Raw genomic sequence first — 26,687 nt, forward strand, 5'->3', positions numbered from 1 at the left:
GCCACAAGCCACCTGGTAGACACCCCAAACATGTGGAAGAAGGTGCTCTGGTCAGATGAAACCAAAATTGAACTTTTTGGCCACAATGCAAAACGATATGTTTGGCGTAAAAGCAACACAGCTCATCACCCTCAACACACCATCCCCACTGTCAAACATGGTGGTGGCAGCATCATGGTTTGGGCCTGCTTTTCTTCAGCAGGGACAGGGAAGATGGTTAAAATTGAGGGGAAGATGGATGCAGCCAAATACAGGACCATTCTGGATGAAAACCTGTTGGAGTCTGCAAAAGACCTGAAACTGGGACGGAGATTTATCTTCCAACAAGACAATGATCCCAAACATACAGCAAAATCTACAAAGGAATGGTTCACAAATAAACGTATCCAGGTGTTTGAATGGCCAAGTCAAAGTCCAGACCTGAATCCAATCGAGAATCTGTGGAAAAAGCTGAAAACTGCTGTTCACAAACGCTCTCCATCCAACCTCACTGAGCTTGAGCTGTTTTGCAAGGAAGAATGGGCAAGAATTTCAGTCTCTCGATGTGCAAAACTGATAGAGACATACCCCAAGCGACTTGCAGCTGTAATCGCAGCAAAAGGTGGCTCTACAAAGTATTAACGCAAGGGGGCCGAATAATTTTGCACGCCCCACTTTTCATTTTTTTATTAGTTAAAAAAGTTTCAAAAATCCAATAGATTTCGTTCCACTTCACAATTGTGGCCCACTTGTTGGTGATTCTTCACATAAAATAAAAAATTTATATCTTTATGTTTGAAGCCTGAAATGTGGCAAAAGGTTGAAAAGTTCAAGGGGGCCGAATACTTTCGCAAGGCACTGTAGATGTGAAACAAATCCTCAGAAATTGGATTACATTTTAACTTCATTCACACATATACTGTAGCTTTTCGGTAATAAAACATGAATGTGTAGCTTTTGTGCTTGCACATATACACAGGTACACAGCTCTGCCAAACCCTGTGACCTTTTACACTCAATTCTTTCCACTCAAATGTTTTTCCATCATTATCAAAAACTATGATGATCCTGTACTGAGATCCAACTATGCAGTAAGTGCTGTATTTTAAAGTACAGTAACTAAACTTTTAGATTTATACGGTAGGTGGGATTTGAAATCAATTACACAGGTTACTTTGTTAAGTAATTTAGAGATCAGTAAGGATTAAAATAGAATCCTCTTAATTATCTTAATTGAACAGATTTATCAACAGTTTACAGGTGTGGTTAATCTTTAAAAATGGGTGGCCTGTAAAACTAACTAGATTGTGAGGTTCTCTAGGACCAGGATTGAGGATCCCTGCCCTCTGTCAACAAATAATAAATCATTAATTAGTTCTCTCATGGGAGGAGCCTCAAGACTAAACTATATGTTTAAATAATTTAATTTTCATTCTATATTTTCATATAGAAAAAAATCAAATTTTCAAATATGTAGTATGCTCATAGAAAAAGACCACCTGAAAGGAAAAATTCTTTGCAGAAAACCAGAAGACTGGCATCTCTGTATCTGCCACTGGTTTAGCTTTAGAGTTGATGGTGGTGACGGTCTTAACCCAAGATGACTACATGGTTATCTAACTTTGTTGTTGATGTTTCTTAGTTACACACAAGACATTGTGGAGATAGCATCCAAAATCCTCTTTCCCTATGTGTCTTGTTATGACAGTGTATTTATATTTTAGAACACAATAATAGGCACAAGACATCCATTAAGTTCTAAAGTATTCCTTTTGATGTCAATAAGAAATACGTTCTGCATGACGATCCAGCTCTCATACTTGCACACATATGGAATATTATAGTGTAGACAGCTCATATAAAGTAAACTTTGACAATCCTGAAATTTGGCAAAAGAGTTCAGTGACATTACTGAATAATATAGGGTATTACTAACAACCTTTTTTTTCCATCTGTGAGTCTAGTTGTGTTGACCTTGTTTTTCTGTGCTTTATATTTTTGGGTAAGTATTCAAAGTTTTCACAAACGTAACTTGTTTAGCTTTGTGCCAAAGCTATGTTTCAATGCTTTTAATGTTCTCCCTGTGAAAGCAATCATTGCCATAAATTTTACAATGCACAGAGCTCTATGTCAGAGGGGGTGTTTTGGGTGTTGAAAACATGCAGACTGAAAGACTGCAGAAACTGGCAGTTCTAGGAAGTTTAACACTTTTGTGTATCAAACCACTGTTCTGTTTGAGTATAAATTTTGTTTGCTTAGTCATTTTATCTTTGTAACAAACCTTTTTTTCAGTTCTACAAGAATATCCTGATTGCTGTGAATGCATAGAAACAGAGGTGAAATGCGTGCAAGAAAATTTAAATTCTGTGCCACTGGTTTCAACAAATGTGACTGTTCTGTAAGTACTGTAGATTATTTTCATTTTATAATTATTTTTTGATAGATTTTAAGTATTTTCTCCCTCATCTGTACCTTTCTGTGCCAGACAAATAAACCTCTTCAGACCAAACATCCAATACAATGTGATTTTGAATGGTTTTTATTAGATTTGGCCTTGGAAGGACTTCAGAGAAATTCAGAAATTCGTCACTTTTTTTATTTGGTGCAAAGTAAGAGAAACAATTCTCAATTGAAAAAAGGTGGCCTCGTTTTCATGTGCTTTTTGTACATTGAAGCAGGCACCATGATCTCTGATAACATCACCACCCACATGTAACAAATTTACATAATTGCAGTGAAATTCTAGCATTGACAAAACATTGCTATGTTCGAAGCATTAAGAAGTGAATCCTTTCTGAACTGATACAATATGCTGTAACTTGACCTTTGGTCTGTTATGTTATTTTTAAACAGGTCCCTCAATGGCAATGAAATAGAAAAGCTTCCTGAAGATGTTTTTTCAAAGTACTCAGAGCTACAGAAACTGTGAGTATCATTACAGTGAAGATGCAAGATTGAGAGTAGAAGCATGTTATCCATATACTTTCAATTGTACAGCATATATGATTTGTGCCTTTTTAAAATTCTCTTGAATAATTCTGTGTAAGTATTTGATTCATTTCCTGAATTTCTACTTTAATGTATGTGTTTGGGATGATACTCATGGGATGTTGTCTGTGAGGGAGTATGGTATAAAGGAAAAGGTAAAGATCATACCAGGGCACAGTGACTCATCAGGCCAGAACCCATCCTGCTTATAGTAAAGTGAATTGAGAGAAGAAGATGCAAGTTCAGCACAGGAATATCCACCCAAAATTGAGCTCCCAACTCATAGTTGGCTCCACCTGAAGTGAACCCACACCTGAAGAAACTTGAGTTAAGTACTTATCCTAGCTCGAGGTAGTACCTCTCTAGGGTACTGAATGGAACTTCACCATTTTCTTTGTTTGAACACTGGCACAGAGACAAGTGCTAATCTGTCTTTTTTGCTGTAACACGTATTTCCTGCTGGAGCACCATATCATTGTGTGTGAGTTCCGACATCTAGAGTGTGAGAGAATAGTAGGTTACTACAGTTGATAGAAAAGTCCTCCCTGGATAGAAAAACTATGAAAGGACAGTGAGTTACTGTATTTTGTGAGGTCTTACAGTATCTGATCATAGACAGCTATATAGTGTGTTTTATTGTCACTGATATAAAGTAGGAATAGATCTATTGCGAAGAACAAGCATTCTGTCATTTCAGAAGAGTGCTTTATCACATACTTTACTGGGAAACTAACTGGAAAATTATACTGGAGGAGCTGCATGGTTTTTTAAGTTTCACACTATTTGTGGGACCATGACTGGTGCATGTACTGTAGTACAGTTAAATGTCAATAGCCTTATAAACTGTGAGAGCAAAAATTACATCACGTTTTCTTTTAACATTCATCTGTTCTGGTAAAATGCCAGAGGCTGTGTATAAAATGAAAGCAATATTGTTTCTTAACTATTTAGCAGTATTAGTATGCATTAGCATGCAGTACATGATGTATTACACAACTCTGTTTTGTTTTAATTGTGCAATGGTAAGCACAACTGTGAGTGATTTTGTGCTTTCTAGCAAACCATTAAAAAAGTATCCACATGGTTGAGTTTCTCCTTTAGGAACCATCTTCAGGATCCTGAACTGTAGAAATGGAAAGCAGGCTATTTCACAACTCCATGGAGATACCCCTTGAAAAAAACATAAGCCAAAAACATGCTTGCAAAAGAAAAGCTTTGTTTCTCTATGGAAATATCTGTGGAACAGTTAATCACTTTTGGAGAGTACATTACAGACTAGGAAAGTAATTCATGATGGAAAAATGCACAAAGCAAGCATGGGTTTGATAAGCTCCATCTTATTGCTACATTATACTGCGGTGCCATTGTGTGCTCATTGTTTAGGTTAATTTACATTTCTATAAACTAGAATAACAATTTATTTCTCAATTCTCATTAGTGCAACGCAAATAGTTGTTTCTCCCAAATCGAAAACGTGTGTGCATCACTTGCTCAGTATTGTAAACGTTACCTGAGTAGTCTGCATTAAAAATCAGGGCAAGAGAAGTCAGCCGATTTTCACAAATAAATGGCCTGTATCAGAGGCTTTGTGTGGCTGAAACATCAAAATCCTTGCTTTTTTATTCCTCTTGTTACAGTATGTCCTACTTACAGTATGTCACTGAGAAATGTCAGAATTATCCAGTCTCATTTTTAACACTCCCTTGATGACATTCTTTTTTTGGCTGTGAGTTCATATAATTTCATATTATTATCAAAATGCCCACTTTTGTTGTGCTCACCTTGGGGAATTAAAGAGAATGGTTAGTCTTGCATTTCTACCTTATTTTAAAATATAAATGAAAAGCAGACATTTTTATTGTCAAAGCTTTAGATCAAATAAACCTCATATGTTATTTAAAGAGCTGTTTATGTACATTTATGTTGTTTGGATCAAGTATTTCTTTATTAAAGAATTCTGAATATACCCTCTGTTGGGAGAAAAAAAAGTGAACAGGCTTGGCCTTTTCTTCTTATGCAAAACAAGATAATTGTGTTCGTTAACATTTTATTTCAGTGCAATACAATGACACTGGAAAATGTCAATGGCAATATAGCTAATTACTTTTTTAATTAAACCTGTGTAGAACAAACATGTACATCTGAATAATACAAGAACGTAAATGTGTGATACATATTTTCCATACATTGTTGTAGTTATACAGTATACTTCATACCTCATGATGTTTATGTTACAAACTGCATAGTGACACAGTGCAATTGAAGTCATAGAATTGCTGTCTCACAGCTTCTTGACCTGTGTTTGTTTCTAGATTGGGTGCCTTCTGTGAAGAGCTGGCATATTAAAAAATAACTTGCGATTGTAATCTAAAAGTGAATCTCAGACTAGTCACCTGAAAACTGTTACCACCTGCAGAAGTGTTTTATTGTGCTCCCTGTAGTTTTCTCAGGTGTGGTCTACCATCTTGAATCGTTGAACTGTTGTGTTACCCAGATTGAGTCCAATATTCAATGTTAGTCAGTCCTAGATTCACACTTACAGTACATCTCTAGTTAGGTTATAATTAGAAACAGGTCTAATGAAAATAGAAGAAAAAAGGTGATTTGTTAAGCAGATATTGGTACAGAGCATGGCAACAATATTAACACTTAATTTATGCAGACAGTACGTTAGGAGTGCCTCTTATTAATTATTAAAAACTTTTTTTGGAGCATGAGAGTTAGCCCAGCATTTTTCATCATAGCAACTTCAATTCTCTGGGGCAGAAACTCAGTTGAACAGTTTAACTCAAATTTTAACAAAGCTGTAGAACAGCTGAAGGAACAATGCAATTAAATCTAGACAAATATTGATGAACATATAAAAATTAGAGTGTGATTAATTAATATCTGCCTGCAATGAATAGCATTAGATTAATTACTGAATGTAATCATTATGTTTTTCCCTTTGAACAGATTCCTTCAAAATAACTGCATCAGATCAGTATCAAGCAGAGCATTTAGTGGGCTGTATAAGCTTCGAAAACTGTGAGTAAAGCTTCAGTTTAATATTTTTCCTCCAAAAATGAGTAATGGTAGTATGTTTGCAGAATAAAAACCATTTTGCTATGCATTTCTCTCCAAATGCAAGGGGTTATTGTTTGTAACAAATTGTACCAAATACCCTTGTAGGTCTTACACTGTAGATACAGACATAGAATTGCAAAGATATGTATCAAGTTTTGAAACGATTGTACTTCCTAAAGAGAAGGGATTTCTCGAGAAGTACCTGATATTATTTCCCACAAAGCTATTAATCATATTTGCAATTTTTAATGTACATGTAATTTAGTTTGGAAACTAAACCTCAGGAGAGTTAATTATTTTAACTGGCAAAAGAACACATCAAGGAAGCATGTTGAAAAATAAGTGTTTATAAACACCTCATTCATCCAGTAGGTCAATTTAGTTGTATTATACCTACATTTATGTTGAATAAATTAGAAGATATAACATTCCTATTAATTTGTAACTTTTCCCTTGAGAAGCTTCAAATAACATTCTATTAAATGTATCCTCAAGTACTAAGTGAACATTATCTTGTGTGCATTAAATTTCACAAAAAAAAACTTAATGTGAAATAATTTTACAGTCCTTAAAAAGGAAGAAGAAAAATTATCTATTACCCAAAGAAAGAAAAGGTTTGTTTGATTACCTAATAAATATTTTATTCAATAACAATACAATTTACCAATATATGCAATTTAAAAATATGTCTTAAAGCTAAATATGTATTATTGTATATTTCCTAATGTTTATGTTTGGGAAACATGTATAAAATTAAATTATTCTTAAAGTTTCAGCTATTAAACTAAAACCTTCTTTATTTTTAAACCAAACTGAAACCCAAATAAATTTAGGGAAATAATTTTTAGAATCTTTCACAATGTATAACCTATTAATAATCAAATTACACAAATACAGGAATAGTATAAATGTCACTTTTGTGTTTTGTGATAATAAAGATACAATATTTTTAAATCTGTTTGCAGCATTTTGGAAAGATGCTTCCCATTTACTGTATGTCTGAATATTTTAAATAGTCTTACCAAACTGAGGATTATTTGTTTCTATAATTTAGTTAAAACATTGAATTGAGTTTTTCTGCATTTTTTAATTTTGAACAATGAAATACCAAAACAGATTGTGTTTTCTTTTCTCATTTCTGTCATTGTAAGAAACTGAAAAACAAATCACTTTCTTGCCTTACAGTTTTCAGAAAATTCAAAAACAATTGGAAAAGAAAGGTTATCAGTATAATTTATTTTGCAATATATAAGAGCATTATTGTCACCCAAAACTGTACAGTATCTAGTTTTTTTTCATTTTCATATTGATGTGTCTCCCAAAAAAGAAAATACTTAGTCCTTCAGTACACATATTTTTCTTTTTTTTTCTTTTGTATAGTAACATTTTTATCCCTGAAATATCTTGGTGCAAAATAGAAAAGTTATTAAACTGCAACTATTCTTTATAGGTGTAATAAAGTGGTCATAGCATCTGGTAAATAATACTGAATTTGGAAAAGCCCAGTGTTAAAAACCCAGAAGCTAGCTGGATGATTAAAAAGTTGAATTGGTATCAACAACTGTAAACCAGCCATTATCATAATACTTTAGAAGAAAGTCCAAACCTCCACATCCACAAAACGCATATTTTCCAAGTTATGTTTTCCTGACAGATGTGGAAGAAATCAAATTAAACTGGAAAGGAAGCTTCTATCTCTTTTGCATATCTCTGAAAATGGGTATACTGTAGTTTTTCCTGTTGTTTAATTGAGTAGGTTTAAATGAGTGTTTCTTGACATTTCAAGCAAAAGTTCTGCTTTACATTTTCTGGAAAATATTTAATAAATATAAACTGATTCCAGTAACCTTGTTATTGTTGGTACATGTTTGCTGCTGTACTGTTGAATTTATTTCTAAACTGCAGAAGGGCTTGGCTTTGAAACATCCTGGAGCAAGTTATTTTAAAAGAAATAAAATCTGTGTACAACGTAAAAACATTTCCTTTTCAGTCCTTTATTTGTACACTGCAACCTACAGTACCTACTTAAAACCTATTTCTATTAAATCTGTTTTTCTGTTTGCTTATCTGTTTTGTCTTTACAATGTTTGTATTTACAGTATAGAACATCTAGAGGTGCACTGTAGAAATTATATGAATTATATACATGATTTAATTAATATATTTCTGACATTTTGTGACTGAGTAAAATTCAGTATTTTTATTATTTATAGTTCAGCAATTTAGTACATTGTTTCACCTGATGATGTTTATGCTGTGGGTGTTATTCATAAAACTTACTATCTGTTCTACCTGGGTGGCTAAAGCTATTACTGTCTCAAAGTTTTCTACTTCATGAACAGGGTTTATTTACATGGCAGGTGCACTATTGTGAGAAAAAGCAATACCATGAAAACACATACTTGTTCATACAAAATTTGTGTAGAGTAGTTACTGTACATAAAACATCTCCTGGAAGTAACAGTTTAGGCTTATCGTTTGGAAAAGTTTTTGTTTATTTCATTTGGAATTGATATTTTTGTGTCTTTCAGGACATTTTAGTTTATCAATGGTACAGTTATTTAATGTTGTGTCAGCAAAGCACTGTAGTGACATTTGGAATTAAATTTTATTTCTGTGAGTTATAGTACAGTACGTACAAATCAACTTTGAGATATTTAAGGTTCTATTGAAGGGGATTTATCAAATATTTTATCTTAATTTTGTCAGATTTTAAACTACAGAACAAAGTCGTTGTTCCTCTGTTTTTTATCATAATATAAGACAAAGGCTTCAGCTAAACAGATGGAAAAGCTTTAAAATCTTTATGATCAGCTGAACGGAGACAAAAAGAGATCCTCATGGAATTGTACAGTTACAGCGTTTGCAAAATCACACTGTATACAATAGTTCCTTGGTAGTGTATCACATTACACCTACTGTACGTACAGTATTGTCATTTTATATTTATACACATTTATGTAGTTATACATATCTATATCTTACATATCTATACGTATCTTATCTTATACATATCTTTCATGTAACATTTTGCACATGTACATTAAATATCACCACCTAACTGTTTATTAGGTTATGAAATTAAGTATTCTAAATCTTTTTAGTTTTCCTTTGTGGCCACTGGAGCTCCTGGAAATTTGTCTTACATCTTTTTAACAATTCCACCTCTTCTATGACAGTGTTAGAGAACTTCCACAATCTTACGCATTGTGTTGATGTATTTCTTGATGAATGCCTGAGCAAGATATTAACTTAATACTTCCAATATTTTCTTGTTATCTTAAAAAATCAAGTTTTTTATCTTTGACAATCCGTTTAATGGAAGTAATTAATTGAAGTTTGGGGCGATAGCAACATCAAGTCAATCTCAAACAGCTGTTCCTAATCACCATCATTACAGAAATTAGCTCTATACACTGTTTATTAAACTCAAACCCTTTGCATTCATCTCCTCAACTTTCCTCCTCCACCCCATCTCCACCTCACTGCTTCCCTCTGGTTCAGTCTGCATTGAATTGGGTTCGAGCCTGCTCGTCCAATGGCCAGGAGGCTACCCATTAACCAAGTGGGTTAAGCCAAACCTATCTCACCAAATATTCACAAAGCATTCAGTTCTCGATGTTGCTTTACCTAGGGAACTGTTGTTTTCCTGTTACGATGCTAAGAAAGTTTGTGTTATATATTTTAGCCTTTTTTGTATTTTTTCCTGTCTCTTGACAATTCCAATATCCCTCTTTGCTTGTGCACCAGAGCCCATGCTCTTTTTTAGAAAGTGCTCTCTTTTTCCCTTTATTTTTTATTTGGATTTATTTATTAGGACATTTATGCATCTGCTTTCTAATCATTCATTTCGTTTCTCTTTGGATGAACTGTCCAGTGCCTCTAGTTGAATATTGGAGGCCATTGTTAATGTTTACATAAAATACTTTGTGCTGATTTTAAATAGTAGCTATTGACAGTACAGTTTCAAAGTCTTTCAGGAAGACTTGGCCCTTTCTATATTATTTCGTTGCTTATAATGGCTACCTGAGAAGGCATCCTTTATGACCTCGTGTTATGGTTTTGAAAATCACATTTTTATTATTTTTTGTAATTGATTACCCATTGTGTTGCCTAGTTTATACTGCATCTTCCATTTCAGATTCAGCGATTCCTAATGTGTATGGATGAGCATGTCCCCTCTATTTACCTCCAGATGTAGCTTCTGTCCTATCAAAATGCTTCCTTAAACATTCCTATAAAACAGCCATGTGTCTGTAACTCTTTTATTTTTCATGGAATAAGAAATTGTTTACATTTTTAATTTCTGCGCTGAGAATCTTTAAGCACTTTTTTACACAAAGGCTTATGTTTATGCACAGCAAGCTTTGCACAGAAACAACCATGCTGTTGAAGCTGATAATGTGGCTTATTTCAAGAACTGCCTGAATGAAACCCATATATCAATTAGATCCTTGCAATCAAACAAGCTGCAGGAGCTAAATGACCCCTTTTGTCTGCAACCTTCCACAGGTTTTTAGATTAGATTTAGACCTTGATTATCAATAATTCAGAAAATTAACTTAGCCCTAGCAAAAAATGTTATTTGTCCTTACAATGAAAAAGGATAATTAAGAATTGATGTCAATCAATTTTTTTTTCAAACCTTGAGAAGATGGCTAATTGTGAACCTCTCAGCACTGATCAACTGCTCTCTTTTATGAACACATCACAAATATATGTCTTTTGCACAATTTCCTCTTTTAGAATAAGACTTTCGGTTTTCTTAGACCTTCTGTCTTGCTAATTTGAACTCTTCAAAGCGTTGACTCTTATTTTGCGTGTTGACTTCTACTAGTTGCTTTGACATGCCAGTAATTATCTGCGTTTTTCCCGGAAGTGGGTCTATTAATAAAGTAGAAGACTGTCATAGTGTTTTCTATTTTATGAATAACTCCCTATGCTTTCTCAAGCTACACTAGTGTTTCCCAGAGGATCACTACTTATTATTTCAGAAGGCTCATGGGTGACAAATGATCATTAATCCATTGTTTGGAAGATTTAATGCTCATTCATTGGTGACATAAAAACTGTTTATTTTATAGGTCTCTCAGTCAAAACTGCATCACATTATTGAAGCCTGGAGTTTTCAGTGATCTGCCTAAATTACAATGGCTGTAAGTATGCTGAAGAGAAACTGGAGCATATTATATTAAGTGACATATTTGCAACCTTTTAATGAGAGACCGCTTTGGCAGCAGTGTTTAAACCGTAATAATTACTGCAAATATAAAAGCCGAAAACTTTTCACTTTAATGATTCAGTGCTTGATTAATTGTCCTATTTATAAATATGTTTATCTTTTCTTTTGTAAGGGCAGTACATGAAGCTAAAGGAAAGATACTGTATTAGCTCATGGCGTGGGAGTGTTAGCTTTTAGAATGCGGTAGTTAATAGCCTTGGTATTTAAGGTTGGATTAAGTTATTTTCTCTTCTGTGAAGCTAAAATGAATGTGTATTTCCAGTGAGGTTGGTAGGAGAACACAATGTGTATCTCGAATGGAAGCCGTCCATTGACCCAGCTTTCTCACTATCACTGCGTGCTTAACAACAGCAGTGTCTAACTGATATTCTTTGTTTGTTTAGAATCAACAGCAGTTTCATCTTACATGGTGTTTGACTGTGCCAATGTATCATATAAAGGCTTTACATAATGGAAGGAAAGGCCTAGACATTTTAATTGTCAGATACATAATTAGGGTAATACTAGAATAATTTTAGCTTTGATTTAAAACAAAGCAAGAAATAGTATCTCCAATTTTTTTTTTAACTTGGGCATTGTTCAGAATAGCAGGATACAGTATGTGCATCTTCCTATGAAGGTGTAGAAATTCAAAACACCAATCATTTACACTTTTGTATATACTGTATGCATTTATTTTAAATATTAACATAGTGTTTTTATATTCTTTGTCCTGTGTAGTTTAAAACTATGCTTGAAGTCTGTTTGTCAGTATTATTATTGTACATTATTAAAGCATGTTTTAAAATTAAGAATATGCATTAAGTGCACATTATGCAGATCCAAAATTATCATGATAAATCAAGTCCCATACTATAAATCTAGTCACATACAATTTGTACTAGTCAGACAAAGGATTTGTAGGAGATATAACTAATGAGACTCAGCTGATCCACGGTTAAAGTAAATTTTAAGAAAGAGTTTGGTCTGTACTGAATTATTATTTTTTGTGAACTTATTTTCCACTTTGCAAAGTGTGACGAACTGGAGTTCACCATGCACTTTATTGACATAATCATTAATCAATTTTTCTTCTTTTCAAACCCAGAATCCTTGATGATAATCCAATAAAGAGCATTAGTCAGCAAACATTTGCTGGGTTAAAGTCCTTATTTTTCTTGTAAGTATTATGCTTGGCACTTTCCAGATCAATTGTCTACCTTTCTTATCGTGAAAAATATGTGTACTGTGGTTCTGAAAGTTTTATGAATATGTTTTCATTATGTCTGCGCTTGTTATAGTGTATTCAGGAATATCTCCATTCATCATCTTGATTACCTCAAAAGAAGTATTTCATTACAGTTATTCATCTAAAAACTATGTAACTAGAACATATTTATGATCTCTTATTGAGGGAATAAAAACAAAGCAAAAAGCCATTGCACCTTTGTTCTTGGAACTGTATCTGCATTGTTCTTTGCATGTTTCTTGTCTTTTTGTCCATATTGTAGAAGCTCTTCTCTTTCTCTCTCATTGGTTTTCACTATGAGCATTCTGTCCTGTTTTTTCTTGTTTCCTAGATTCAGTTTTGCTTTACTATATATACTCCTTTTGTCTATTTTATGTCGTTAGACCGTCATGTGGTTTTCTGTCATTTCTGCTGATGTTTGTACTGAGTGCCGTCTACTATTGTATCCAACTGCACAAGTCTTTAGAGACCTCAGAAGTGTCTGTCAATGAATATGAGGAAGTGAAGGTAGCTCTTTAATATGTAATTTATCTTAACTGCTGGTCCTTTAGAATCACACACATCTCCTACCTTTGTTCGTTCTGAAAGGTTCGTTACAGTTCAGAATAAAACATAACACATTTGCCTTTTTCCAATTATTAGCTTTTTGAAAATAAATCTTCTTTTTTGTTATTTAGTATTGCTTTGAAAATTACCCAGATTGTGTTCTGTAGCTCTGTAGCAAAACAGATTAAATTATGTACTGAAGCCAAACATATATTTATAAATAAACAACAGTGCTTAATTTTTCCAAGATATTCTTTTAGATGTGATTTGCCCAGATCTGTGTGCCTCAATTGCTGGATCATTTTAGTAGCTGCCTTAGTTGAGGAGTCTATGATGTGTTTGTGTCCTGTACTGTATATCAGAGCCTGCTAATTGATGTATCAGAGAATTACCTTATTACTGTATTTTAAACTACTGCTGCTAATTCTATGTATTATTAAAATGACTAGGCATGTTTGAAGAACTTTGTTAGTCTTTCTGAATGGAAACTATTGCTTTTTTAGTTATACACATACAGTACAGTTTATTGTAAGTATAATATACACTGTATGGAAAATTATCATCTCCTTCTTCTGTCTGCATTTACTTTTATCTATCTGGTTACTTAACCAACCAATCAAAGATTAATGCAAGCAAGTTTGTGCAGAATTACAAGGTTAAGCATAAGAAATCTCATAAGAAATAATAACCTTTAATACTTTGACCACAAGAAATGTTGCACACAACCATACCTTTAAGCCAATCATTAGCATTCATATTCTTCTATGTACCACAAAACCATGGTGTTATCTCTCTTCTCTACAGTACATTGATGGTACTGGCAGACTTAAAACTAGTGTGATTTCTGCTCCTTCCACACAGTGAGCAAAGCTTCAGCCACTTACTTCTGCAATTAGTAACTGTCTCATTTGTAGACGTGAAGTTTTCCAGGACTGATTTATTGGTTCTGAAAGTGCTGTGTTTGTTCTTTAACACTTAGTAAGCAGAATTATATAATATTCTGTGGCAGCTACAGTACATACATGACATGGTAGCTTAAGCAATGGAATAGGAGATGCTGTGCCTCAGCAGGAGTTTTAAACAGATGTTCAGACTCATACACACTTGCCACCTTGTTGCTCGCAAGCGCATAAATTGCTCTGGCCGTGCTTTGTAATCTGTTTTATGTTGGGAAAATCCACGATTACAGGCGCACTTCCATAATAGGGCTCAGTGCACAAGAGCCTGTTACAGAAGATGGCATCACCCCCTTGAAATCTACACAGTGTAGAATTCGCTCAGCAGGGATCTGGCCGTTTGTACAGTATACTCTTAGTTCTCAGGTAACTGTGATCGAATCCTGGCAGGGATGGAACTGCATCTGTCACAGTTGCTAAAACACAGCAGGGAGCAGGCAGGCTGCCTTTTTTTCTTCATTCTATATTCAGGGATTAAGCAGATTTAAATGGGTTCTCCCGGTTTTGCAGGTCCATGGTAAATAACTCACTGGAGCAGCTTCCCAAAGCAAAACTGTGCTCAGAGATGATGCTTCTTAACTGGCTGTAAGTATACTGTACAACATTGGCTGCTTTGTAGCTAATTAGTTTGAATGTTTTTTTTTTAGCATTTTGAGGTGTATGGCATTTTGCAATTCACTACAGCTGAGAACCCTGACATGTGGATTAACTACCGAGGCAGATGTTGCCAGTTCCAGAATTCTAGGTGTCACAATACAGTAAGAAAAGACAGCTTTTCACTTGGAGGGGCCTTTATGAACTGACATTTAAGAGCAGCACTTGAAATGTTATGCATTTTCCTTATCTTTTGATGTTGCTATACATTTTTAACATTTCACATCAGCTATATCCTTTTTAAATAAGGGGTGTCACTTAGCAATGTCAATAAGTAGTCTTTGTTTTCAGTAAAGGTTTTTAAGCTTAAGTCTCTTTCAATTTATGAGAAGGTACGAATATATATTGAGAAGTTAAAGGCATACAACTTCAATGTCGAGGTTCACAAATAAATATAGTGTCACAATATAAGTACTGTAGAATCTGGGGTGAAGCATACAGCAAACCTGCTCTAAATAGGGAGAATTAGCAGGTATGTTGTTTTTCTGTTTTGGCTGTTTGCAAATGTACTGTAAATTAATTATTACAACAAACATAATTCCTGAAAGTACTTCCCAGCGCTGGAATGCCAGGAACTACACACTCAGACCCGTACCACTGTGATAATCATCATCCTGGATCTTTTCCCTTCCTTGACATTTGATTAATCTTTTTTGTTGTTTTATTTTTGCACTGTCAGCTTGTGTTCACTGCAAATAACAATCTGTCCAGAAACATCTGTCAAGAATAATAATGCTGGACACCCATAATACACCAGGAAGACAGAAAATCAGAAATAGCCAAAACAAAATCCAGGACTCACTAAATTTAATTATAACTGGTGTCTACATTATGAGAAGTATTTTTTCTTGAATAAAGAGAGAAACAAAAGAGTGCACAAAGATATTGATAATTTCATGTGATCTACATACAAATGGGCAGCACACTTTAAAATGCTGTAGTAATGCTGGAATTTGATAACAACATGTGCTGTCATCTACCTGGCACAATTTCAGCCCCAGGGCAGAAGTGATTTGTAACATAATGAAGTGAAACAGCTTTGATATAAGCAATGTGTTTTATAGTTTCTTAGCTGTGTTATGTTTTCCCAAAGTTCCAAAAAATCATGTCAACCATCTGCAATAAAACAGGTGAGAGTTTTAAGAGTACTTTAGATATACAGTATGTGTATTGATTCAGGCAGCCTTCCCAGGCATACAGTATACTGTATGTCTCTGCCAATTGAATTGAATCATAAAATGTAGTCCAATGAAACTGCATCAATTTACTTAGATTATAAAGTGTACCTCCTTATTTTAAATGCCACATGTGTGTTTATGACCAAATGAGAAGGAAAGCACTCATTTTAAAGTAATACTGCTATTATAAGGCCAACCAGTAAGGAAGAGTGAGGCGGAAACTATAACCACCCAAAGAATAAAGCTTGATTTAAGGATCCAAATTCCTCAATGACTCAAAAAATTATATGATATTCCAACTGTAAAAAGAGACTTTTGACTCTATTAATCAGGTAACAGTTAAATAATTTTCCTCTGGTAGGAACAAAATTAAAATCAAAAGGCATATAGTATTAATTCATATTAAGTTATATTTGATGGCTTATGAACATTTTAAATAAGTTGTAATGTTCCAATTGAAATGTTTTCCTACACATTAGCAGACATGGTGTAATTCTTCTGTATAAAGAAGTAGAGTCAATACCAGAAGCCCAGCTCATTGGGTCAGAGCTCATCCCAGTTTCCATTCCATTTCCTGGACTCCCCCAACCCCTTCCCCATTCCCCACTGGATGGGACACCAGTCTGTCGCAGGAATCACCCCCCAGCATTGCTGGTCCTAACTTATACAGCTAGATGGACTGGGTCAACTGGGGAAAAATACCGTACTGCACTCCAGGTACAACAGCAGTGTCTGCAGTCCCCAAACTAACAGCCTGTTAGTCGGGAGGCCAAAGAATTATGCTATGCCACACCTAGTAAGCCTTGTGTCTACATGAATATACATACCTAGAGTCGATCGCAAGCATGTTGTTTCAGCTCGTTTTTCGTTCGTTACTAGTGTTTCCCTCCTTCGTAGGCCGTACAAATTGTGTAGGGAAATCCTACACAGTAATACATGCCTTCCAGGTACCTCATGTTCTGAAATGTTACCAATGACTTGTCTTTGCTACACTAGTCTTTTCATATTAATGTTTGTTCGTACAGGAACAGACATTTCTTGTTCAGCTAGCAACTGAGGAAGGAAGAACATGTCACTCAAACCTCTCAGGACAGGAGCTCTTTGAAAATGCAACCCTGCCACCCTTATTATTGTCTCGATTGTGTTCTTCAAGAACAGGTTGTGCAGACACGTTGGCACTGGCCCATTGTTGGGCTTGTTTGAAAGCGAGCTCTTAGGTGCTGCAGCATCTCCCAAAGAAAGACCGAAGGAACTGAAGGACTGGGTGGATTGAATGAGACCTTAATTTAGTCTCGGCACAATCTGGCACTCACATTCATGCACCTTGGCTTCATTTTGTTCTGGTAATATTTCAAAATAGTATCTGTGCTGGTTTGCCGCATCTTTTAAGTTCTTATCTCTGCTTTTCTTTGTATTCTAGGGACTTTTCGGGGAACAATGTCAAAACGATCAATTTTTCCACGCTCATGATGTGCAATGAACTTACTGTTTTGTGAGTAGACATCTGTTCTTACAGTACCATAAATAAAAATATATCTACTGTATATACAGTATCAGGACAGACACTGAGATTATACCCTGTTTATAGGCATCATATTGGAATTGTTTGTAATTCACCTTAAAACAGGTACTGTATAGGTTATTTTGTTTTTTTTTTAGAAAACAATTCTGTTATGGTGCTGTGTTTCACCTTCAGTTTTAAAATTAGATCGACTAAGATTAAAATTAACTAAGCAGCTTAAAAATTACATTGAAATACAACTCTTCTTAAACCTTTTTCAACCCACTTGAAGCTTAATCCAAAGGGTTAGTGGTACTGTATTATGTTTTATTTTGAACATAATATGAATTTAAAATAAGAATTCAGTCAGTTAAAAGGGGGGTGGGTTGTAATCTTTTTAAAAAGAAGGAAATTTGCCAAACTGCAAACTAAGATTTTTTAGGCAGCTTTTATAATATGGAATTTGTTACTTTAAGTTTCAGAAAAAGACACCCAGGATCTCTTGTGGAGATAACAATGTTAAAATATTTATCTTCACAAACTGTTGTAGAATTGAGTACCTGTAGCCTTTGACTGTCCTCTTAGGTAAACTGTGCTTTCCGCATTCCTAAAATCTTCAAAGCCCCATTTTGTCTTATTGTTGTTAATACTTTATAAACAAGATTCAGTTGAGCTCTTCACTTTAGGTGTGATAAAAGACTAAAATTTCTGTTCCACATTCTTCCCTGTGTCCTTCATGTACAGTAACATGACAGGAAAAAATATTTTTGGAAAATACAGAGCATTTCCAACAGCAATGTTTCGAAATGAAGTTAAATGATGGATCATGTTTCCAAATGAGGCCAGATGCTATAGTTTTTTTTTCCTTTTATACCAGGTTAGCAATTCATTCTAGTCTTCAGTGTATTTTGGAATGTCAACTCAGTGTACTGTGAAAATGCACTTAAAAATCTGTATTTTAAAACAACAGGGGTTAAAAGGTTAAACTTTCTTGTATATCACACTGAACTACTGTAGGTTGCCATTAATCAGATGCTGCCTGTGAGTTACTAGACTGGAGAGAAGTTTTATGTTAGTTCCACTTCAGTCTTTCTGAACCACTACCAGCAAAGCAGATAATTAACCAAATACATGAGCCTCACAGATAGTGTCATTACTAATTCAAACACGTCAATCAGAGCATCAGCGTTGAAACACATTTGTATTTCGAAGCATGAAAGGAAACATTTTCCTATTTTTCTGTTTGTATAATGGTTATCAAGTGTCTTGTTTGTTTCTCTTTGCTGGTTAACTGTCAAATAAGTTCACAGTGCAGAAATTTTGTACAGTAATGTGCATGCGATAAACTTAAAAAAACAAATATCGTACGATGAAACTGCAGTTTCTCACAACATCTTAAATTAATTGCCTGATCCATTTTATATTTTTCTTTACTGGTTCTCTGAAAATCCTGATGACGTCTGAAAGCACTGAAAGTGTTTGGGAAACACTAACTTTTCTAAGTTTTCAGTTTGTAATATTTCTGTAAGATTTACTGAAAAGCAGCATTAGTACTGTACCTAATGTAATTTCTACTAACTACTGTACTAAGTCAAATTCATGTGATTTTATTTTACAGATCGCTACATGGCAATAAAATAGAATTTCTTCAAGAAAATACATTCCAGCCACTCAGAAGACTCGAAGAACTGTAAATACTCACTTTTTCGATAATGCATTGGAAAGCTGTTGTATTAGAATGAAAATCTGCTGTTGACGGAAGATGTTTTTTGACTGCTTCCGTTCTTGAAAACTGTTGTTTTGTGTTATTTTATATCAGAAAATCAGGAATAGGATTATTTTATTATTCAATGAGCTATATATAGTTATTGTTTATTCTGTTTAATTCTTATTCTTCTTATACTGTATAATCTAACGATCAGCATATCAGAACTGCATATGTTTTTAGACAGAACTTTAATCATTCTGAAGGCTACCAATACATCTAAACTTACTGGACAGGTGAAGTGGAAAATTAGCAAATTTGCGTTTGCTCTTGAAATAGTCCCTTGCAAATCCCCAAAAGGTGTTTGAAACTTCCATAAAGGATTTCTGTTTTTTTTTGTTATGTGTTTCTCATGCTGTTCCTGTTTATCTTCTTTCCTTTATTATCCAGAGATATATCAAGCAATAGGATTACAGAACTACCATACAATATCTATAAGGACTTAAAATCCCTACAGAAACTGTAAGTTTCATAAGCTATGTCTCAGGTCTGTGTGTTACATACATATTTATTAATTGGAAATGTGTGTACTGTATACTGTATATAAACTGTGGTATATTCAAAGAGAAAGCAAACTACCTTCTTTAATTCTTTTTATTCAATGTAAGTACAGTACAAATTAGCATTAGCATTATTTAGGTTGGTACACCGAAAATAAAATGAAATCAACTGCCAGTTTTTGGGGATTGCCATCTAACATTAACAGAGAGAGGAATAGAATGTAATATGTAAGTATGGGTGTTCATCCAAATTTGTCAACACTAGTTTTGCTAAACACAGCATGTTGACCTTTTTCAGAATGAAAATATCTACTTAGCTTCCAGTTTCCATTCAGTTTTGGCAGTGAAGCAATACCATTTCAGTATTTCTTACACGGTGCCTCCGATGTGACCAGCACAAAGAATTTTAGAGGAATTCAGGAAAGACATCTACATACTTCCACATAACTGAACAAATTATTCTACAAATTATTTTGGCTTTAGTGGTTTTTTTAAACAGGAATGCTTCTTAGTTTTTTTTTCTAAACCAAAATATGGCTTAGAAAAATATGGTAATAGCAGTAAAACCATTTTTTTTAACATTACAGAAATATGTCACATAATCCACTCAGTCACATACATATTGGTCAGTTTGATCATCTTTACCAGCTCAAATCCTTGTAAGTAAAAAAATTACATTATCTTTATATGTTCATATTAACTGACAGTAATTATTTTTTGTTTCAGACAAAATGTACAGTAGGTGTTACTAATAACCAGTAGGTGCCAAAATGCAACTGTTATGTTGTACTGTATATTAAGAAACAAAAATTTAATACTGTAGCTGCGCATTTTATGCTATTAGTGTATTTTTTTAAAATCTGTAGAAATGATGTAGCAAACCTGGAGGCTGTCTCAGCAGTTAATGTGATGTAAGTGTTAGAGGCTCCAGTGTAATGTGTTTATTCAATGTGATGTAGCATGTAATTTTCTTTTGGAGAAAGCAACAAATCTGCTTGCAAGCAAAACAAGTTACATTTTATAAGAGGAGTAAAGATGTCCTTGCATTTATTTACTTTTGCAAAGAACGGTTGTGCCCAATAAGGCACTGCACTACTTAGCAGGGAGGTGATGAATTTCCATCACGCAGTGGCAAGTCATTAATTTTAAATTGTGCTTATTCCTCAGAGTAATGGAGGGCATAGAAATCCCAAACATACACAGCAGAATGTTCCAGCCCATGAGAAACCTATCTCACATGTATGTACTGACATCTTCCTGAGGGGTTTAGAAAATCTCAGACCATGAGGAGAGTTGCTTTTAATTCATTGATTAAAAGTGTGATTTCAGTGGATAGTTAGATTTAAAAATTGGTTCCCCTTAAACAGAATTGTTTTCTCAGAGGTTTTTAACGGTGTAGGTATAGTGTAAAATATTACTTTAACCAGACAAGTTAAGCGAAATATATGAGATTATATGTTTGAGAAAGCTCCAAGAACAGCTTAAATAGAAATATACAGTATGAGATTATATGTTTGAGAAAGCTCCAGGAGCAGCTTGAATATAAAAATCTTTAAATCTGTGTTTGTGAATACACGGAAAAGTGTTTAATGCATTGCAGTGGAGGTATTAGGGAACTGATAAAAGCTTATTTGGCACAGATTGCATCTGATCCATAGTCAGGTTTTTAACCTAAAAGAACATTGCTAGAATGAATGACAAACCTCACCTTTAATTGTTCTTCATTTATTTCTAGTTCAGTTAAGGGTTATGTTGCTTCTCATTATTATATGTGTTTCAGATATTTTAAAGAGTTTCAGTACTGCTCCAGAGCCCCTCATGTACGGATGTGCAAGCCGAATTCTGATGGGATTTCTTCCTTTGAGGACCTTCTAGCAAATATTATCCTCAGAGTTTCTGTCTGGGTCATCGCTTTCATCACCTGCTTTGGCAATGTCTTTGTCATCTGCATGAGGACCCTGATAAGAGCTGAGAACAACCTCCACGCCATGTGCATTAAGGTTTTGTGCTGTAAGTACTTGTCATTACTATAGAAAATGTGTCTCTTCTGTTCCACTAAATTGAATTGAATAAATGATGAAATACACAAACTACAACATTCTTTCAAGTAACAAGTAAAAGGTTTATTCCAAGCTGAAAAGAGAAGAAAGAAAACACAACGTTTCAGCCGTGGAGCCTTCTTCAGGTGTGAGCACCCTCACCTGAAGAAGGCTCCACGGCCGAAACATTGCGTTTTCTTTCTTCTCTTTTCAGCATGGAATAAACCTATTACTTGTTCCTTTGCAGCCTACGCATGCTGACGCAGCTACCTACCTGAACTTGAAGAAATGAAGAAATAAGCTGATGAATATAAAGGATGGCACATGTACTTAATTCATTGGCATTAAGTCATCTGGCTGAGAAAATGACAGTGCTGGTTGAAGATCAGCACTGTCACAACCCCCTTCGCAAGGAATGAACCAGGGAGACAGGAAGCAGTAGTGAAGCTAGAATGAAGGAGGGGAACTAAAAACATGCAGGGAGACAAACAGCAAGTATTAATATGTGAGCAAGAGTAATATTAGAAACAACTGTGACACTAGTTGCCTATAAACATACCTCTTTGAAACGAAAATGTTTAAAGTGTGAGCGGTAGCTCATTACCTAGCGCTGCTAGAATATATTGGATAACTAAAATGCAAACCCTGTGCAAAAACAGTTCTCTCTTTGCCATTTCAAAGGGTCACTGATAAGTACGTAGCAGCTGACATTGCAGCCAGGAAATGGCTCATTGCAAGTTCCACATTATTTTCAAGATTCATTTTCTTTACAAATTTTGGAAATAAGCGTCGGACGATAGGACTTGCTACCACTCTCCGGTATAAACAATTCTTTGGCAAAATTATTTCTAAAAAAAATGCTGCACAGCTCTTTGATAAATCGGTTTGCAGTGATGTTAGGAACATTGAAGAAAAAAGAGCATACTAAAAACATTAATTGATATAACACTTTGCAGCTCTTACAATATACAGTCTTCTTCTAATACATATTATTGGATTTGCTTTTCATACGGCAAAATACTGAATTGTTTTAAACTGACTTGCAGGTGCTGACTGCTTGATGGGAGTATATCTATTCTTTGTTGGGGTATTCGACCTGAAATTCAGGGGAGAGTACAATCGAAATGCTGAGCAGTGGATGGAAAGCCTTGAGTGCCGCACAATAGGATTTTTGGCTATGCTCTCCTCTGAGGTGTCTGTGATGCTCCTAACGTACCTGACGCTGGAGAAGTACTTAGTCATTGTCTTCCCTTTCAACAACACTCGCCCGGGAAAATGCCAGACTCTGATCATGCTGGCATCCATATGGCTCATTGGGTTTTTCATTGCTGCAGTCCCTCTGCTGAATGAGGATCTGTTTGGCAACTATTATGGTCGGAATGGGGTCTGTTTCCCTCTTCATTTAGACAGTCTGGAAAAGCCTACAGCCAAAGGGTATTCTACAGGAATATTCCTGGGTGAGTATGATCCTAAACAGGTGAATAAATAATGTCAGTTGAAGCAGGTACAAATGTTTTAAATGTGCTTTACCTACCACAGTTTCTTTGTGTGGTGTAAAGTGACTTTGTGGTTCTTAACTACAATTGCTTTGGTGATTATAATGAAAGTGTTTGCCCCGCAGGCAGCATAAGTGCCAAAAGGATACACCAGCATTATGTAGGGAAACACCAAACCAAATGACTACATTTTTAAAATTCCACCTTTTTCTGACCATCTTTTGCAAAAACACTTTAAAAACTTTCAGTACTGTTTTATACTTTTTGCAGAACACTAGCTAGGATTTCTATGGTCTGACAATTGTGTCACACCATTACTGGCCCAAATAAAATTAGTCCTCGAACAGATTTTCTTTCAGTAATGCAAAATATGATGTTTTGAAATCAGGTCCAAGTCACGGGCAGAATTGTATATTTAATTTAATTTGCATAAAGAATCAATTGTTTTCCTTGTCTGTATTTACATGGAATTTGAAGTAATTCTACTTACAATAGCACTCCTGCAGTTTGAAGCAAATTGCATGGACTGTGCATGGGCAGATGAAACAGTAATTAATTATATAAACTTGATATACTGCATACTGTATAAAGAGATAAAAAATCATTTTATGGTGAAAGTAGAACTTAAAACTTTTTCAATTTGATTAGAATAGAAATTAAAAACCAAAAGCTGCCTTTAAAATTGGTTTCTACCACCTAACACTGCCTTTCATATTAATGATAGAAAAATTTCAAAACTGAACAATAGTCTACCTGCTTGCTGGGTGGTATAATGGGGGAAAAGATAACAGCCATCAGAAGGATTAATTTATTGAAGTCTCTTTAACTGGAAAACAGATTGGGACTAAAAGCCTCTATTATTTCATTTTCTGAATGAAACTGTACAGCATGTGGTAATTGCATTGTGCTTGAATAAAGCAATAAATGAAGCCCTAAAATGAAGACATTTAATATGTAAATAAATATGATATCTAGCTGTATAGTTAGATAACCAGGTGTTCACAAATCTTTGCCTTGATTTTTTTCTTTGAAACTTTCAGTCCTATTTTGCACTTTGGTATTTTTGTGTACTTTGTGACCACTACCAGGATAAACAGTTTGGATTGATTGGAGGATTTTTGTACATAGAGCTTTGTGTAAAATACATGGTTCCTGCATTCCTTTAAAACCAGAGAGTAAAAGTCAGTCAAGACCAGCAGGGACCTCATGTTGCTCTTCCTCCTGTCTATTTAGGGCTCAACCTGGTTGCCTTCCTCATCATAGTCTTCTCCTACACAAGCATGTTCTACTCCATCTACACGACGGGCCTGAACACCACAGACACACGGAGTCGCCTCCACAAGGACGTAGCGGTTGCCAACAGATTTTTTTTCATTGTGTTCTCTGACGCCCTCTGTTGGATTCCTATTTTCCTAGTGAAACTCCTGTCTCTGTTGAAGGTGGAGATTCCAGGTCAGTAAAACTCCTTCTGCTCCTCCAGAGAGTGCACTCTGAGGTAGTTCAGATGAAACCTGGCCGATTAATCAAACCGCTCGCAGTATTTCTCACCACACGTGTGACCTTAAGTGCTCTGATATAGAGAGCAATAAAATGCAGTGCTATTTATTCACAGGAAGAACCATCTATTTCATTTTAGGTGTATAGTAGCTACACAAATCTAGTTATATTCTCAATCTGTTACAATTGACATTTAATTTTGTGCTATTTAGGAAACAATTATGTCATTTTATGGTTGGCAGTTATAAAACTTTCCCAAAAAAATGTTTTTTTTAATACTTAAATAATGTGATAAATGTAGTACCTGAGAGGAAATGAAAACATAGGGCAGTATGACCTATGAAATATGGAGTCCAATACACTTTGTCTTGCCTTGGGATTCGTGAATGTGTTATATAGCTGAATATGCAGCATGAGTAATGTGGCTGAATAAAGTACCATTGGGTGATTTACATTGCAGGGAGCTTCATGCTAAAAAGCAGCCACAAAAAAAAAATACTTGTGCATGTGCAGTACAAATGCCTGCATCTTCCTGAAATATGTCAACCACAATAATGTTTCTCATGTCGAATCCAGCTCAATTAAATATAATGTATTTTAAAAGCATTGGAAAAGAGTTAAGTGCGTATAGGAAAGCAGCCATTATTCAGTCAAAAGGCTGAATTATTGTGAATTAAAAGCAGTCATTCTTAATGCCCTCAGGGAAAGTGTAATCCTAGTAATCACATAACAAGCATTTGATTAATGTACTCAATTCTTTGTATCAGTACAAGCAGACTCCCACTAGCAACAGCCTTTCCTCACTGGGAATTTGTACACAAAGTAGTGTAAATAAATTATTAAATTGCATTTTTTCACCTTGACAAATGTACAACCATTTCCTATAATTGTTTATAAGATAATAAGTTGACAGAAAGGAAGACTATTTTAGGTTTTCTGAACTGATCAAAGAGAGAATTATTTTATTTCCAACAGCAAACAGTGACATTGTCCTAAGATACCACACATTCAAGTTACTGCTTCACATACAGTATACTGTATCAGCGTTGAGGCTGAACTGGCTGTTTGCTAAATTAACAGGACTGGTCCGTTTATGCCCAAAAGTCACTTTTGAGTAACACCGTAATACAAAGCTTCATGAAAATGGTATAACAAGTGTCCAACGCATTTTCTGTAAGACATTCCTCCACAAACAAACCATAAATCAACAGTACAGTATATACAGTACCTGTCACCTATATTATCTTTATGAGATGATCCTTTCTCAAACAGGACTTTGTCTTTAGATTTTGAACCGCCTGAAATGTAATATAGTGAGACAGAATCTCCAGTGTTTATCTGAAAAACAACAACTAAATCAATGCAGATTTTTAAAATCATGCCATTGTTAGAAAATCCCATCTCAGCAGTGATTTCTGTGAAGCATCACACAGTTTGAAATATAAGGAATTCTTAGAGACAGCGATTTGGTGTCAGGCCTTTCCAGATAAAAGCCTTGCAGGGCTTAAAGCTCTTTCTCTTCCTGTTGACAACTGGGTCTTTCTGTTCCACAAGAAAGCTCCCCACAATTTCAAAGACCAGGAAGAAGCTAGAAAGATAAGAAGAGGGTGGAAAGATTTACATTTTTTTCCAGACCATTTATAGTACATCTTTGCACATTTCTTCCAGCTTGAAGGAAAATGAACATGTCCTCCCTAATCCCATTATTTATTAGGAAACAAACACAAAAAACCTCTGGTAGACGCCTGACATCATTCCCGCATTTTTTGGTAGATATTTTCCCACAATGGAACATCTGTTCTGGAGTTTGATTACAGGATGCGCAATACTAGAAAAAAGACTAGCCTGTCAAGAAAAACTGGCCACATGACAGGATGTTTTAATTCATTTAAAATGGGAAAAAATAATGTGGAAGAAAAGGTTACTATTTGTCTTCCTGTAAATGTTTTTTGAGGGATTTGTCAAAATGAAAGACAATTTTAGATTTTTTAACTGAACAAGCAAGGTACAGTACCTAACTGTTTGTTTAATATCTACATTATATGAATGTTA

The 26,687-nt window shown here is 34.8% G+C and overlaps 1 protein-coding gene across 2 annotated transcripts in view; it reads left to right on the forward strand.

Annotated features, from left to right (window-relative positions):
• The window catches only part of LOC102688434 (relaxin family peptide receptor 2), a 43,596-nt gene that overhangs the window by 13,648 nt on the left and 3,261 nt on the right, over positions 1–26,687 (forward strand). For both annotated transcript variants that reach the window (XM_015341871.2, XM_006628209.3), the window contains 14 exons: positions 2,272–2,377; positions 2,833–2,904; positions 5,923–5,994; positions 11,118–11,189; positions 12,363–12,434; positions 14,516–14,590; positions 17,258–17,329; positions 18,957–19,028; positions 19,494–19,565; positions 20,191–20,262; positions 20,771–20,842; positions 21,384–21,613; positions 22,689–23,099; positions 24,372–24,590. In XM_015341871.2, the coding sequence (XP_015197357.2) occupies positions 2,272–2,377; positions 2,833–2,904; positions 5,923–5,994; positions 11,118–11,189; positions 12,363–12,434; positions 14,516–14,590; positions 17,258–17,329; positions 18,957–19,028; positions 19,494–19,565; positions 20,191–20,262; positions 20,771–20,842; positions 21,384–21,613; positions 22,689–23,099; positions 24,372–24,590 (1,689 nt within the window). The remainder of the gene's footprint in view (positions 1–2,271; positions 2,378–2,832; positions 2,905–5,922; positions 5,995–11,117; positions 11,190–12,362; positions 12,435–14,515; positions 14,591–17,257; positions 17,330–18,956; positions 19,029–19,493; positions 19,566–20,190; positions 20,263–20,770; positions 20,843–21,383; positions 21,614–22,688; positions 23,100–24,371; positions 24,591–26,687) is intronic.

Source organism: Lepisosteus oculatus, chromosome 5 (assembly GCF_040954835.1).
Source record: "Lepisosteus oculatus isolate fLepOcu1 chromosome 5, fLepOcu1.hap2, whole genome shotgun sequence".
Taxonomy (NCBI): Eukaryota; Metazoa; Chordata; class Actinopteri; order Semionotiformes; family Lepisosteidae; genus Lepisosteus; species Lepisosteus oculatus.